Below are 16425 nucleotides of genomic sequence, written 5' to 3' on the forward strand. Positions count from 1 at the left end.
ATTTATAGTGAGGATAATTTTATCTTGAATACATTAATTTTTCACTTTTGCTTCTGCTTCTTGGAAGAAGCTAGAATTTTCTATTTCTTCCCAAAAGCAAAAAAACTGCTTCTGCTGCCGGCCAAAAGTACTTATCTTTATTGGCCAAACAGCTTTAAAAAATTTTAAAATACTTTTTTACAAGAAAAAAAGTTCTTTTAGTGTTCTAGAAGCTTGGCCACACATGCTCTTAATAGGATTTATACTTTTGTTAAATGTTCACATAGTTCCTAACTTCTAAAAATAAATAATGTGCAAAAATGGGACTACCTGAACCTCAATAAAGGCTGACAAATGACATTTTCCTTAAAAATATAATGTTACGAAAGTGCAAACTCACCATAAAGTCTCATTCTGTGTCTTTTAAGAATTTAATTAATTGCAGCGCCTACTCGCGTGGATCGGTGAATCAATTGATTTTTATTTATAATTTTTCAAAAGAATCAGAGGGGAAGTGGACAACCACGTCAATAGCTGACACACACTCACCACCAAAACGCCAAAAGGTTCAGTTGTACGATACTCCTTTTTTTCTTATAAATTTGTGGACCCATTCTTATATGCATCCACGGTCCACAAAACCGCGAGACACAAATTAAAATTTTCCCCTCCAGTGTGTGTAGATTTATAGTCAAGCGGAGACTTCTGTGTAGTGAAGTTTCAAACCCAGAAATTGTGCAGAGCAGAGAGAGGGAGAAGAATGGCGGAGAGTCAGTTGGTGCACCCGCCTTTAGTCACTTACCTGTCAATGATCGCTCTTCTCACTTTAGCACCCCCTTTTGTTATTCTCATGTAAGTTTCTTTTTCTCCCTACTCCCATCCATTACATCTATTTATCGCACCAGATCTTAGAATTGTCTATGTACTATGGAACTCCGAATCAAGATTGGACCTTTTGAATTAACTTCATAAAATTGAATTAATTTCATTTGTCAATGTCCCTTTTTAGCTGAATCAGATAACTTAATGTTTAGTGTTTTACTTTTCTGTGATTTGGTTTGGGGACAAAAATAAAGGAAAAGCAAAAACCTTATCAGTAGGGTAAGAGATCTTTTTTAAAGGGTTAAAAGGCAGTTTCTTTTAATAATATTGTGTTCAAACCACCTTGTGCACCTTTACTATTCCCCGATATGTGCTACTTTGCACCAGCATAGGTACCGGCTAACTCTGTGCACTAAGGCTTAGGCAAATCAGAAGAAATAACCCAGCATTTTTGCCTCTACCGTGATTTGAAACCCTTGTTTCTATGGTTTTCATCCCACATCATGACCAGTTAGGTCACACCCTCGGGTGGTTAAAAAAATCACTAGTTTTTTGTCTATGGTTCAATGCTTTCTTTGCAGAGACCATTGTTAGTTTGCCTACATAGAAGGAAGAGAACAATAATGAAACTTGGAAGCGATAAAGATTCCAGGTATACACAAAAGCTATGCATTTAGGCATGTGAAAGGAGTAAAATTGGTGTGAAAAGGAAGGTTGAGAAATGGATCTAGATGACGTGAAGTTTTTGAATGTTTCACCATGGTGATTTGTCTTATGATGTTGTAGTCTCTTAACGAGGACATGAAATCTATGTGATTGACATAATTCTGGAAACTCGATGAGTTACATGCAGGTGGTATACAAATGTTCATGCCGATGGGTCTGTATTGCAAACATTTAATTACCTAAGGGAGAATGGCCTGCAAGGACTCATTGATATTTGGCCAAGACCCAGTGCAGTTGCGGGAAAAATAATAATTTGCTATGCTCTATTCGAGGCTGCACTTCAGCTTTTGTTGCCGGGTAAAACGGTCCAAGGACCGATATCTCCAACTGGACACAGGCCTGTCTATAAGGTAATTGACGATAATTCTTCTGAACATTTTCTCTGTGATCTGCTTATTTTGTGAATTTATGTATGTCAATTGTGCATCTTGAATTGCAAATGCTTGTGTGGCTATTTACTTCTCTAAAATTTGTTTTCCTGACACGGTGAAGGACATTTCTGCAATTATTTTACAGTTAATACACTTCAAATTTCAAAGTTTTTTCTGTGCTTATTGCAGGCAAATGGCATGGCAGCATATGCAGTGACACTAATTACGTATCTCAGTCTTTGGTGGTAAGAAGTTCCATTCAAATACTGTTGGCATTTTTAAAACTTTAGAATTCTGAAACTTTGACTCTATAGAATGCTGTTTTCGTAAATGATACTTGTTCTCTTCGGAAGTAGCAGCATTGCATGGGAAAGTGTTATGATTTCCCACAGAATAAATTTGGCTATCGGCCTGATTTCTTAGTTTATTTAGTTAAAATATCAATTCTTGAGTATATTACTATATTTGTGAATATGCAACTTCACTATAATTGGGTGTCTGATTAATGTGAAGCTTCTCCTGTCTCTCTCTCCTCCCTTTTTGTGAAGGCTGATCATTATAATTTTGTAAGAAAGCTGTTTATATTCTTGTGTGGTATTCAGAGTTAATACTTATATGATTACTCATGATTGACTGTCATTTTGACTATTATTTGTGACACTAGTGCTTCTCAAATCATTGTATCTAGAAAAATAATCAGCTTCTGGTCCTTATTTATACTTTTCCCTCCTGTTTTATCAGGTTTGGGATATTCAATCCCACAATTGTGTACGATCATCTTGGGGAGATTCTCTCTACACTAAATTTTGGAAGCTTAATCTTCTGTCTCTTCTTATACATAAAAGTAAGCATACAAAAGAATCCTCAGTAATAATATGCTTTCTTTATGTATACCTCTCTGATACATGATGTTGACATATACAAGGGTCATGTTGCGCCATCTTCCACTGATCACGGTTCGTCAGGGAACATAATAATCGACTTCTATTGGGTAAGCATCTTTCGCAATATAAGATGCATGAAGACTCTTCATGTTTTCTTTTTTGACAAGTCAAACAACCTGGTGTCAAAAGCATGCATGAAGACTACTTTAGTCTGCTTTTTGTTTTCTCAACGAAATATGAAATTGGTGATAGATAGTTATATTAGAAAAGCATGTTTCTAATCCTGTACTTGCATTGTGCAATATCCTTATAAGTTTTAAGTGATCTCATGTCTTAACCTAGGGATTTTCTTCTATTACTCTTTTAGGGGATGGAGCTATATCCTCGCATTGGCAAACACTTTGACATCAAGGTCTTCACGAACTGCAGATTTGGCATGATTTCTTGGGGAGTTCTCCCTATTACCTACTGTATAAAGCAGGTAAATGCTCTAACAAAGTCCTCAAACGTGAGAATTAAGACTCTATACCTTTCAGTCCCAGGGCTTCAAATTTGGTTATTGTTGCTAGGCCCTCTTGTCAATGTCGATGGCTAGTAATTTGGTCTCCTTTGTCAGGGTATCAAGAAAGAATTAATTTACATGCTTTCTGTTAAATGACTTTGAAATGCAGTAGGCCTTCCAAGATAAATCCTTTTTTTTTTCCTTTTGTACTAGTACCATTAAAGAGAAAGGTGTACTAGCACCATTAAAGGGAGGGGCATTATTTGAAGTAGTTTCTTGTTTATCTTCTGGAGTCCCCCAGCGATTTTAACTTTTATACTTGTTCTTTCATCTGGAGCCCCAAACAGTATTCTGTTATTGTCAATATAAGGACCTGTTTGATTAATATCCAATTCCAATTTTGGAGTTTGAAAGTTCGCAGCATTCTTAAACGTATGCTTTTCAATTTGGCAGTATGAAGAATATGGAAGTCTCTCTGATTCCATGCTTGTAAACACCATATTGACATTGGTGTATGTCACGAAATTCTTCTGGTGGGAAGCAGGGTACTGGAACACCATGGATATTGCACATGACCGAGGTTTGTACATGCTTTATATTATTTGTCTTGTTCGTTTGTTTGTCATTTTTAGTGCCTTGCCTTTGCTCTCCTGTGCCACGTTGTCTTCTTATTTCTATGCAAGATATAATGTTTTCTGCTCTTAATTTTGTTTTGGCAGCTGGCTTTTACATATGCTGGGGATGCTTAGTATGGCTTCCATGTATATATACTTCTCCTGGCATGTACCTTGTCAAACAACCTGTAAATCTTGGACTTCAGGTACTTTTGACTCCCTGAAAAATCTGTCATATGTTATTTAGAAGCTAATTCATTGTTCACTGGATGTTACCTCTGATTCAGTTGTACCTAAAGTTTTGACTTAGTATCTTTCTATACCAAGATTATCATTTACAAGAACAGTTTCCGGTGAACTATCTGTTTCTCTTTTTCATCCACTGGATACTGGTATAGATCTTAAAGATGGTGGATAGCTTACGACGATGGGGGGAATATTTTATGCTAACATGCTGACCACAATAGTTGAAATTATTTCAAAATTTATGTGTAGGCAATGAACATGCTGAACAAAATAATTAACTTAATTCTTAAGATATATATGTGCAAATGTCGTATGTAATTGAATAAAACATAGAGTGAGTCCTTTGATATGAAACAAAAGTGCATCTTCCTTGTCATGTCAGGGACAAAAATATTTGTTTTTCTTTGCTTTCTCCTTGTGCATTCAAAGAATGGATAAAAAAATGATTCTACCTTAGACCCATTTAAATGTAGCAAATAAGACGGAGCTCGAGAATACATGTGTGTTTGTAATTGAGGTGTATGCATATGCACCAATCCATGTGAGTAAACTTTGGTTAACATAATAGACTTGAAACACAAAGGAGAGTAGCTACTTGTTCAACCTAAAAAGAGCATGAGGTATATGTCATACATAGTCGTAATTAACATAATAAACCATGCAAAATAGATGACTCTTCAAAATTTGCTAGAGATGTTGTCAGAACTCTGAAGTGGGTGGCATAAACAATTTTAAGATGGAGGAAGTGAATAATGTTGCTTGCTGTGCTAAAGTATTTCTCATGTTATCTGACAAAAGTAACTAGAATGGCTTCTCAAAATTCTGATTCAGAAAAGAACTGATATAAGATATGATGAGTAACCCACTATTGATGCAACTCTAATTGGAAAACAGAGACCTGTAGCTTTTGGCAAAAGGTCACAGCCTCAGAGGTTCAGCTCTTGCCAAGAGTGGGGTTATTCCACCATATTTTGATGCTTGCAGTTTGTCGTTTCATTTGGAATTATTTATTTAGCTTTTCAATCTGGTATGTGTAACATTGATTTATTCACTATAGAATATTCCTTTTTCCGTCACTGAGGGTTCCACCTTGTGGTGGAGGGCTATTTGCAGCGGAACATTTCTTGCATTCTACCAACCTACAGAAAGAAACTACGCATAGTATAATGTGAATTTTCAAGAGAGTATGCATTATATTCTACTAGCATTATAGACATCTGAATAAGCTAAAATATAAGTATATTTTATTCTTCAAGCAGTATGGTTAACAAAAAATATAAACAAAAAGTATACGTATACTTGCTTCTTTCACCATCCCTTCTTTGTTAGCTCTGTGCTTGTGATGACCCCGAGTCTTTCTTTCTTTTTTTGCAGCTTGCAATTTATATTCTAGTAGCTGGTGTTCTCTGCGTATACATAAACTATGATTGTGACAGACAAAGGCAAGAGTTTCGCAGAACAAATGGCAAATGCCTTGTCTGGGGAAAGGCTCCATCAAAGGTTGGAGGGCAGCATCTGCGATTTACTCCGTGCCCCAACTAATATGACTTTTTTATTTTTATTTTTGTGACATTCCAAAGTGTTTGACACCATCTATTCATGATATCATTCTATAAAACTTTCACAATTTTCAAGAACTCAAATTGATTTAACTATTCGAAATTTAAACTTTAATGTTTCATTTTCTTTATCAAACCACTTTTTCTATCATTTTTACTAATATTTACTGCCACTACCACTAATATAATATATATGTCAACCTGACATTTTAAACTCCATGTCCAGTCAAAGTATTTTAGTATTTTAGAATTCTCTTACCCCTTTGCAATATTTCTGATTTGGTTTCTGTTTTACTGTAGATTGTTGCCTCATACACTACTACCACTGGTGAGACTAAAACCAGCCTTCTCCTGACATCTGGATGGTCAGTACCTTTCTTTTAACTTGTTAATTTTGTAGGACCAAATATTATTCTCCTCTCTGCTACCAATTTTCTTTTTTTCACAAGCTGTAGTCAATTGAACCACCAAATTTCTTGTTATAAAGCTGTATCCAATTGCACTTTCAAGGAGTGGTAAACGAGCTACAAATAGCATGTGGTTCAAAGAACAATTTTACCATTTTTTTTCTCATGTGTTCTTTAACTATTCCTGAAAACACCGAGAGTACTGGATTTCTTTAAGTCTCTTGAGATGCATTGCTGAATATTCACACCAAACATTTTGCAGGTGGGGCTTAGCTCGGCACTTCCATTACGTTCCAGAAATACTAGCTTCATTTTTCTGGAGTGTACCAGCTCTTTTCAACCATGTAAGTGTTTCACTTACACAAATATACAGAATTCATTTCTGTACCTATCAAGAAGAAAATTTAAAAATATTTTGCATCCTTGCTTCCAATTTTGCACTGCCCACTTAAGGTGTCGGGAATCTAACCAACCACTTCTCTCCTTCATAACTTTTCCTCCCCCTTGCAGTTCATTCCTTACTTCTATGTAATCTATCTGACGATCCTCCTTTTCGATCGAGCCAAAAGGGATGATGACCGATGCAAGTCAAAGTAAGCAACTCAACCTTGGCTTGGGTTCTTTAGTATTCTCGCTCTTTACAAAAGCTTGAATTTATGCGATTCAATACATAAAGAACCTTGTGCACAAAAAAAGGACATATTTGATTATTTTTAAACTTGAGAACTTAAGCACTCTCTCTTTTGCATATTTGCTACTTGCTTTTCTTGACCTCTTTAGGTATAGAACTGTGCAGAATGCTTCGAATTAGGATAAGCAACGAAAGAGACAGCTCCATCAGCCAGAGATAGCAAAGGGCTTATTAAATTTTCCATGAAACTCCATTTTCATTTTTTAGTAAAGGAAATGACGATAGCTTTTTTTTTGGGTTCACGGAAATGACGATACTTATAGTCCAACGCTTCTAAGGCAATAATCTTACAATCGGGAGATCCAGAGAGTTCTTCTCGGAAGCTATGTTGCTTGGATCCTCCAAAAATTATGCATTTTTTGGAGGATCCGAGCAACATAGAACGGAAGGGGTATCAGGGACACATTTATCCGAGGAGGTTTTGTTGTCAAGCCCCTCATAAAGGATGTTAGTTGTAAGATTGGGTTGGTGTGTCAATAAGACGTATAAGCAGCACGCCCTCAAGGTGTGAAGTTAGATCATACTAAAAGTGATGAAAACATTAAGTGCAGGCATTTTGCCCCTAACATTAATAACTGGAGGCTTCTTATGATCTACCCTGAGATGTTTGGACATCTATTATTAATTTGCTCATTATTCTTGTCAATGTGTATGAAATCTAGTGAGGGTGAAAGTTTGACAGAGCCGTGCTTCTTTGCAGGTATGGCAAATACTGGAAATTGTATTGTGAAAAGGTGCCTTACCGGGTCATACCCGGAATTTACTAGTGGGTTTTTTGGTTTGCCAGGAATGTTATCTTCAACTGATGAACCTTGAAAGGGTGGCTGTCCCAGAGCGTAGATGTTTCCCTCCCTTTATAGTTTATCCAGATGCTCATTCTAGTTCGTTAATTATTGCTGCTAGTATGTTGTAGAATTTAAACCATGAGTATTGTTTTCCATGACGTACTTATAGTTGTACAACATCCCTTTTGTTATAGTTGTTTTGACACCATGAAGAAAATGTGCATTCAATCACCTAGCCTAAAATCTTACGTGCCTCCCTCTCACCACCAAGGGTTGTGGCGGGATGGATAGAATCCCTCCACTCTTAACTAGAAATCTCGGCTTCGAGTTTTGTGAATAGAAAAATATTCCTGATAGGGAGCGGTTTCCCCTTTAATAGGCCTCAGAAAATTCTTGATAGGAAGCGCTTTCCCCTTTAATGGGTCTCATGCTACCCAAATCCAAATTAGTTTGGGGCTTTCAATGCTTTACCAGATAATGGGTAAAATATGGATCAGAATTAAAATGAGCTGAGTTTTGGTGACAAGATCAGAACCCACAACCTTCAATTCGGCTTGAGGTTTGGTGACAAGATCAGAACCCATAACCTTCAATTCCTTCAATTCCCGGTTCTGCCTCTGTTGCTACCCTAGCAAGATTCAAGAAGACTGATCATAATGCTGCCCCGAGAAGAACAAGAAAAGGAAAAGAGTAATGCCGGAGCAGAATACAAAAAATGTACGTCACCATGTTATTGCATTAGAGTGACGAGGAGTGGCAAAGTCGGAATTTTAACAAAGGATTCAAAAAAGAAAATGTTAGGGTCTCACAACTGAGATTGGACATGAAGTAAATTTTGAGCAACCTTTGTCAATACTCCAGAAAATTTTCGTTATGCCAGAATAATTCAACATTTTATATATTGACATAAAAAAATTTGTTACACAACATATATCTTCCTGGCAAAAATAATTCAATTGAATTCGCCTCATACAATTTAACTTTGCCCCGGTGACAAGAGGAACATTTGATGATGATGATGCAATATATGATTTGGAACCTTAAACGACTAAGGTTGTACGATGTCTACTCTTTCTTTTCTCTTTTTGTACCCCTTTGCGGTTACCTGGTTTTTGTAGCAGAGTGAAAATAGTTCAAGGGAAAGGATAGCTAACTACAGTCACTTTGGTAGCAGAATGTGAAAGCCCAAGAAAAACCAAAAAATTGCATTAAAGGTACACACATTAGCTAATAAAATCCCCTCATCCCTTCTATCATCTTAAACTTTCCTATACAACAAACCAAGAAACTACCCCTTTTATGACATGATCCATATCATTCTATCATTTTCTTCTTTCTCTACAAGAAGTATTCTACAGCATCTGATTGCTACATATTACAAGTTTACAACCATTGATGGATTAGAAAAGCATGCAACTCTTTATTAGGGGATTCAGATACACCTCTGGGGAATATATATCGATTAGAACCAGAAGGATCATCTTGGTGCAAATGTTAGTCATGGCAAGCATGATTTGCCGCTTGCTCTTAACATTAACAAGTGAAACAGTAGTAAAATGTTGATCACAGCAAACTACCAGTTGCAGGTATTGACGCTGCTTGGTGGAATAAATTCACCACTGCTGTGTTGTTATCATTAGCATTGGCAGGTTCTGTTTCACCTTTTGCTGTAGATTCCAAGAGGCGAACGAGTGAGATGAATATGTCCATCCTTGTTACATTTCTGTATGCCTGTATAAAAAATACAAACAAACAAGTAAAATTGTGGGAGTACAAAAAGCAGATTTCGTCCAATTCTTGATTAGTTACCTCTACAGCAAATCGTGCCCATATTTTGTCGTTCCTCGTTTCCATAACCCCCTTCAAGATAGTCAAGCCCAATCCTCTTATAATGTCAGCTATTTCCAAAAACAAGCCCCGTTCCTCACAAAGCATCTGCAGAGAACAGATAATTTAGATGATTATATTTTTTGAATAATAATGAGATCGTGTCAGATATACTAGAATCGGTAAGAAGTGGACCAAAGGATCATTTATTTGGAGATGTACAGATACCAACCTCCACAAGCATTTGACGAGGTTGATTCAGATCCTCAACTACAATAGGGCAGACCATAGATTGTGAGCTGACTTCATATGCCCACGTTGCTCCGCCTTCAAGATTATCCTTTAAAAGCAATCCTCCCTCTTTACTGATAATCTGCCGGTTCACAACACAAGGACAGAGGTGACAACCAATTCTCACATGAAATTCAACCCCCTTTCTGTTTGATTTATTAACACCTTTTAATCTTTAGCATAAACTAGTAAACCCTTGTAGTTGAAAAAGGTGGGATCCGGACAAAATCGATGAAACGGAAGAAATCCGAGTGAATGGAAAGGAAAACTTGAAACTTATATTGAGAGTAATTATGTTAATATATTCTTTCATAGCTTTCTTGAGCTTGGAAACCTTCTTTCTTCATGCTCTCCAGTCTCCAGCCGTAAATTTTACTACCAAATCACTATAGAGTATATCACAATAAGAAACCCCAGTTTTGTCAGTATCATGAGAATGAGGGTAAATGGTTCAAACCTTTGACTCTCCAGTCTGTTTTAGTTTGTCTGCATGTTTTGTGACACTTTGCAAGAAAAGCATGTGTTTAATCGTGCGTTCCAACAGTGCATCAATGCTACACTGAAATCACATGATCGTCAAGCGAAGGCATTACTAAGAGCAAAATCTTCATAAAACGAAATCGGACAATAGTAAAGTAAAAATACAATAATAGAGTAAAGAGGATGTCCAAAGGTTGAAAGGAGGTATCACCTTCGCCCCATTAGGCACAATTTCTCGCAGTTCCTTCACGCGATCTTGGATCATTTGCCGATCTTTTGGCCTGGGTCTAGGATTCTCTCCTGGTTTAAGCCTTTTGCGACTTGTTTTACTCATTTCATCTGGCTTTTTAGAATAGCCTGTTGAAACACTGCTTAACGGCTTTGTGCCATGGCCACTTTCCACCCATGAACTGGTTTGTGATCCATAAATTGAACAACTTTGAGAATGCGTTCCTGTGTTTTCTTTGGAGCACTCATATTTGAATGAATCAGAACTCGTTGCTCCTGATTTTGAAAGTGTCTTGGGAGGCCCATATAGCTCTCCCTGAATTTGACTGGAGAATCCAACTCGGCCATAGAAACATGAAGCATTAGGGGAAGAGGAGCTGCTCAAATTAGTCAACGTCGTCCGACAAGAAAGGTTGTCTTCCAGGCTCTGCTTAGTAGTACGATTGGATACCATAGTCTCTAAGATACGGTCAAAACCAGTCATGGAAAACATACCACTATCTGAGTTTCCTTGGTTGACTGTAGAAGAAGCATCCCGACTTATTTTAGAAGTAGAGCAATTATTAATACAATCCTTTGTGTTTGAGTCCGGTCCTTTGCTTTGCTCATCACTCCAGCTTCCATTTAGTAGTCTGTTTTTAAAATCAGCACCCAAAACATCAAATAAGTCATACCCTGATTGACTTTGGACACACACATCTTCAAATTTGGCATTGTCAAATAAGGGATTCTGCACTCCATGTTCATGTTTTTCACCATATACATCTTGAATGTACTCACTTGAACTTGGTTGCTCATCCCGTGTTGACATAATGCCGAGTGCTTGAAACAAATCATTTTCTACCATTCTTTTGCTCCCGTCCAACAAAAATTGTGTGCCTCGGCCATCCAAAGAACGATTGTTGATTACATCATTAACAACATCATATGAAGAAGATGCCTTCAATTCAGAAGAACCAATCTGAAGCCCATTTCCAGTAAACTCTGTGCAAGAGATAATTTTGTGTGGTGGTCTGATGGCATCTAAGAAAACATTGGGGCTCGGCATTGATTTCTGATACTTGTTCACTTCTTTGTACAATTCAGTTACTCCAGTGGATGGAAGAACAATATTTTCATGAAAGTTGGATGTAAGAACATCACCGATTCTTGGCTGAGATGCTCTAAAGCCATTTGGCAGAGTTGAATTGTTTTTCGCAAGATTATTTTCACCAGAGATCTGTTGTTCAGTCAATCTTATGCTGCCACTATCTAGAGTTAATGAGCCAACAGAAGATTCCTGACAAAATCGTGGCTTTGGAATGTGCAAAGAAGCCTGTTGCTTCGTCCATACGTCAGGGTTTGGTGGAATTACCTCAGCTTTGATCACATTATTTGTTAGCTGGCTGTTTGTAGACATGTATGATGTCACTTCTGGGGAAATTTTCTTGTGAAAGTGGTCATCATGGTATTTGGCAAAACGTCCAGTGATATTAGAGGCTTGAAATGTTGAATCACTAGACTGCATACATGCCTGAATTTGTCCAGCCAAAGAAGAAGTTTGACCGATGAACCTCTCTGCCTGAATTGAGTTAGCACTATAGTTGCAGCTAGCTATTATTGAAGAAGAGGTCATTACTTTGGCTCTCCCACAAGATACCATTGAGACAGAACTCCCAGGATAAACTGGTCTGGCTGTACTTGGGGCAGGTTCTTTCATTGCATTTTCATCAGATAATAAAACACCAGGAACACACCCTAATTGACTTATTAGCGTTCTCACATCCTCCACAAATCCCATATTCTCCAGTATCTGAGGCAACAAAAATCACCATTTTTCACTTCTTGTAATATTAGAACCCGTGGGTGAAAAGTTGAGATTTATTTTGATTGAAGATTTTAAAAGGGCAAGAAAGAGAAATACTTACATGCAAGTATGAACCAAATTGAACAACGCCGTGAGGAAGAACAGGAATAACTGAAATTGTCTGCATAACGATGATATATAAAGAATTTAATCAAGTTACACAAAATAAAGATATATCAACAAAATCAAGATTATTATACCTGGATGCCAGATGAAAATTGCTGAGAAAGCTCCTTCAGAACCTAACAAAACCACCAGATATGGAAGCAATATTAAGCATCATTGGATCAATCCAGTAGTATACTACAAGAAACCAATATCATTACATCTTAGCATCACCAAATTGAAAATATTTAGCATCATCTAAATCTATGTTTGTCCTAACCTTAGCAGGATTCTCAGCTCCTAAATTCAATTGAATAACAAAACTAACTTTGACCACACAAGCAGAATTTTACAAGGGCCGCTGCATCTTTAATGAATGCAGGTTGTGCTTCATTGGATGACGCGGATCTTCACTAGGCACTTCCCTCATTCCTAGCAGTCAATGGTGAGCCTCCTTCATGTTCGGGTCTATCTTTTGATGTTTCAGACTATGGTATTTCCTTTTTAGGTATAGCTGGAACCTTGTCACCGGCATTTCATTCCTTTTCTTTCCATGATTGTCATAGAGGCTCCATAGATATATGTGGGTTTAGATTATGTTTTTGTCACTTTATATTAAGGTCTCATGGCATGTACAATCACTACTTTATTTATGTAATGTTTTCAAACTAATGGAAGGCAAATGTTTTAAAGAATGGATCTACATATTAAATCATGCATGGGTTATGGATGGGAAGTTAAGGGAATGTTGGCTTGCTCAACCATGTCAAGGTGTTGAGTGCCGTGTCCCGTTCTCCAAGGTTGGGGCGTGACAAACTGTTCATATTTTCAATGCAATAAAGAAAGTAGAAATGCATATCTACAGATTACGGTGGAATGGCATCTTAAAAGGAAAACAATTGACCATCAGCATGTGAAGAATTATCAAAATACATACCTCTGGTGGATGAGCATCTTTACTTTGACCTTTTGAAAGAATCCATTGATGGTTTCCAATGGCCGCAGCCCGGCCAATTAGTCTGAGATGCAAAATTAAGGATATAACATATGAAGTAACTCTTCCCAGCTCTCATTTTATGACAGAAAACATCAATAAGCTGCATTTAGTAAAGGTCATACCCTTCTCCTACTAGATTGAACTGTTTGTCCATCATCATTCTTTTTACGAGCAAACACAAGCTCTCACCTGCTTGATTCAGAAGCTGAGAATTTTGAACCTCACCCGAATCCCAGCAAGCACTCCAGTCTTGGAAAGCTAGTTTTGGATTCTCAACTTCACAAGTTCCATGTAAACCAGAGAATGTTGAAGTTTCACAATAAGATTCTTCCCAAATTAAAAGCCTGGCAAACCAAAGAGATATATCTTTTCATTTGCAGCATTTGGAAAATTTTAATCAAGAATAGAAAAAACATCAGGTAAGTCATTCAAAGAAAGTGACAACTCTCTGCATTCCTATTTTGCTAGATTGCTGGAAAAAGTGCAAGAAACTAAAGAACAAGAGACAAGAAGTTTGATAATAAGAACATACAGAATCAAACAAAAATGACAAAAACAGTAATAAGTATGTTTGTGCACAGCAGATCATAACAGTTGAAAGGGCTTTGTAAGAGTACAACAAATCTACTTTTTTCCAACTTTCATTAAGATTCTTGAAGACAAAACACACTGGACCAGCAACAACATTCCAAACTACCAATCAAAAACAGTACAACAATATCCCATAAATCAATTACACGTCAAATCATACTGTAATCAACAACAGAATACACAACTTCAACTCAATTACCCCAGATTCAAGAAAGCTGTCTTCGGTCAAACAAGGCAGACTGTGAAGAAAGGAACTGAACACAATAAAATTAGTGAAACTCAGTTTACAATTTTGCAGCAATAAAAGGACAGTCAGACTTTTAACTTTTTCAGTAGTTACTTTCATTTGCCCTCCATTTTATCAGCCAAGGAAAAAAAAAAATCATCAGCATCAAAAGCCAGAAAAGAAAGCAGAACAAGAGTAAGCAAAAATCAAAACAATGCATAAGAAGCAAAATAAAAGAATATCCAAATTAGAAATTTGTAATCACATTTTTCTCCATTTTGTTAAAAACAAGAAAGCACTTAACTTTGTACTAAAACCAGAAACCAAACTGCCAAAGGTTACATCTTTATACTCTCACTTTAATCTTGCTTGAAAAATATAGCTACACCCACATGGAAGATATTAAATAAAACATTAAGCAGTAACTCACTTGGTGTTTTGGCAACCGATCTTCCAGAAAACAGCATAAGACCACTGGTTTACTCCACAAAGAGTTTTCAACACCTCTTTCAGCAAATACCCCATACCAACTTCTGTTTTGTTCTGTGTCAGTGTGTGTGTGTGTGTGTGTATAACCCCAGAAGGCACCAAAATAATATATTACATATTACTATTATGGATTTCTCAAGAGAGAAAAGACATTTTTTTCTTTGCAGTAAAGAGTCTAACTTCCCCTGCAAGAACCACGTCCTGCCTGTTTAGTTCTCAGTCCACCACTTCTCTTCCTTTGTGGATCCAAATTCACTACTATCATATTCCTGTAACCCATTCTAAAGTGGAGAGAAAAGTGAAAGAGAGGAAAGGAGTAACAATATAGAGAAGGCCCTTTACAGGGAACTACACAATACCACAAGCTTTATGCTCACAGTTAACAACAACAACAATTTTCTCCATTTTCAGAAAACCCCCCAAAAAGAATTGAACCAAAATAAATACCGAGTGTATATAGAAGTAAAAGATCAGAACTTTTCGGACAGTTCTTGAATCTTGAGTGGGAAAAAGAATCTCTCGTGTATGTACTAATGTTATGTCACCAATCTGTATGTGTGTGTGTGTTTCTGGGAAAAAAGAAACGCTTTCTGTGAAGGTTATGGTTTGAGGAGTAGTTGAAGCAGTGCTGTTGTGTTTCAGTGTTTTTTTTTCTCAGTGCTGACTCTGCTAACTTCTGCTTAGAAGAAAATGGTGGGAAGTGTGCAGCAAAAAATTGGCTATGATTAAAACATACAATGGGGAGAGAGTATAGTAGTTGACAGAAAGAGGCTTGGAATTAGTAGAGAACTACGATTTTACCACTGGGGGGTTAATTTCTTGTCAGCTTTTGTTAGTCTTTTTCAAAATCAGGGGCTCGGGGCTTTTGTGTTTTGTGCATTGGGACTGTACATGGAATCTGGGAATTGCTTCTTCTTAGGAAAACAGATTAACATTCTCTTTTGTTCCCGAAAACAATTTTAATTAATTCAAATATATCAATCTGTATATACATTAACAACCAACATTAATTTTTCTAAAAATTCTATAGCAAAGATGATACAAAAAGTATTTAGCTATTTATTAAATATGTGTATATTACATACATACTATTGTGGCCCATAATATTTGTGTTTTGAAGCAAAACTAAAAACAATTTAAAAGCAAAAACATATGCACTATCAATGCCTATAGCAGAACTATTTAAAGAAGATTTTTATTAAAACAGTTTATATAAGTAATAGAGAATAGTAAATACATTTACGCAACTCATTATTATGCCAAAAATAATGCAAAATATTTAGTTTAACCCGATGAAAACATTTTTATGGAGTTTACAAAATTTGATAATCGTTCAAATAATATCGATTTTTTGTGAAGTCATTTGTCTTATTTTAGTAATTGACAAAAAATAACCGTACCATAAGAATAATATCGGATGGACCAATTGGCTTAAATGGCTGCCATGTGGCCCCTCTATTAGCACGGGGTATATTTGTTCATAATACGGTAGAAGTATTATTAATCAATTAGTATAATGGTGTAATTTTAAATAATTTTCAATAATAAAAAGGTATTTTTATCGTTTTTCGTTTTTAAGTTAATATAATGCCTTTTGAAACTTAAAAGAGTTTAAAATTATATATTCTTACAAACTTTTTTCTTTACATCATACATCTTTTACTAACCAACTTGTATTATTGAACGCATCTAAAATGTTTATATTTGGCCATAAAACTTAAAATTTCTATACAAGAAAATGCAAAAAGATACATTTGTT

General features: G+C 36.4%; 2 protein-coding genes across 3 annotated transcripts; one reads left to right on the forward strand and one right to left on the reverse strand.

Moving 5' to 3' along the window:
• Positions 1–564: 564 nt before the first annotated feature.
• LOC104249643 (7-dehydrocholesterol reductase) lies at positions 565–7817 on the forward strand. Its single transcript, XM_009806115.2, has 13 exons — positions 565–831; positions 1655–1877; positions 2088–2143; positions 2640–2742; positions 2824–2889; positions 3150–3263; positions 3738–3864; positions 4004–4104; positions 5519–5644; positions 6004–6068; positions 6373–6454; positions 6621–6703; positions 7502–7817. Exons 1-13 carry the CDS (start codon positions 740–742, stop codon positions 7566–7568), a joined length of 1305 nt encoding a protein of 434 aa, XP_009804417.1. The 5' UTR covers positions 565–739; the 3' UTR covers positions 7569–7817.
• A 947-nt stretch (positions 7818–8764) lies between these two features.
• On the reverse strand, positions 8765–15436 carry LOC104249641 (transcription factor LHW-like). 2 transcript variants are annotated; one of them, XM_009806114.2, is made up of 10 exons: positions 14608–15434; positions 13483–13704; positions 13301–13382; positions 12459–12500; positions 12320–12379; positions 10396–12204; positions 10162–10263; positions 9646–9786; positions 9396–9521; positions 8765–9317 (listed from the first exon to the last, which is right to left on the reverse strand). In XM_009806114.2, the coding sequence occupies exons 1-10, from the start codon at positions 14700–14702 to the stop codon at positions 9150–9152; spliced, it is 2847 nt and encodes a 948-aa protein (XP_009804416.1). In that variant the 5' UTR covers positions 14703–15434; the 3' UTR covers positions 8765–9149. The 2 variants fall into 2 exon arrangements, with proteins under 2 accessions (XP_009804416.1, XP_009804415.1); XM_009806113.2 differs by having other exon boundaries at positions 8765–9521; positions 14608–15436.
• Positions 15437–16425: the final 989 nt, after the last annotated feature.

The sequence above is a fragment of the Nicotiana sylvestris genome, chromosome 6 (assembly GCF_000393655.2).
Source record: "Nicotiana sylvestris chromosome 6, ASM39365v2, whole genome shotgun sequence".
NCBI lineage: Eukaryota > Viridiplantae > Streptophyta > Magnoliopsida > Solanales > Solanaceae > Nicotiana > Nicotiana sylvestris.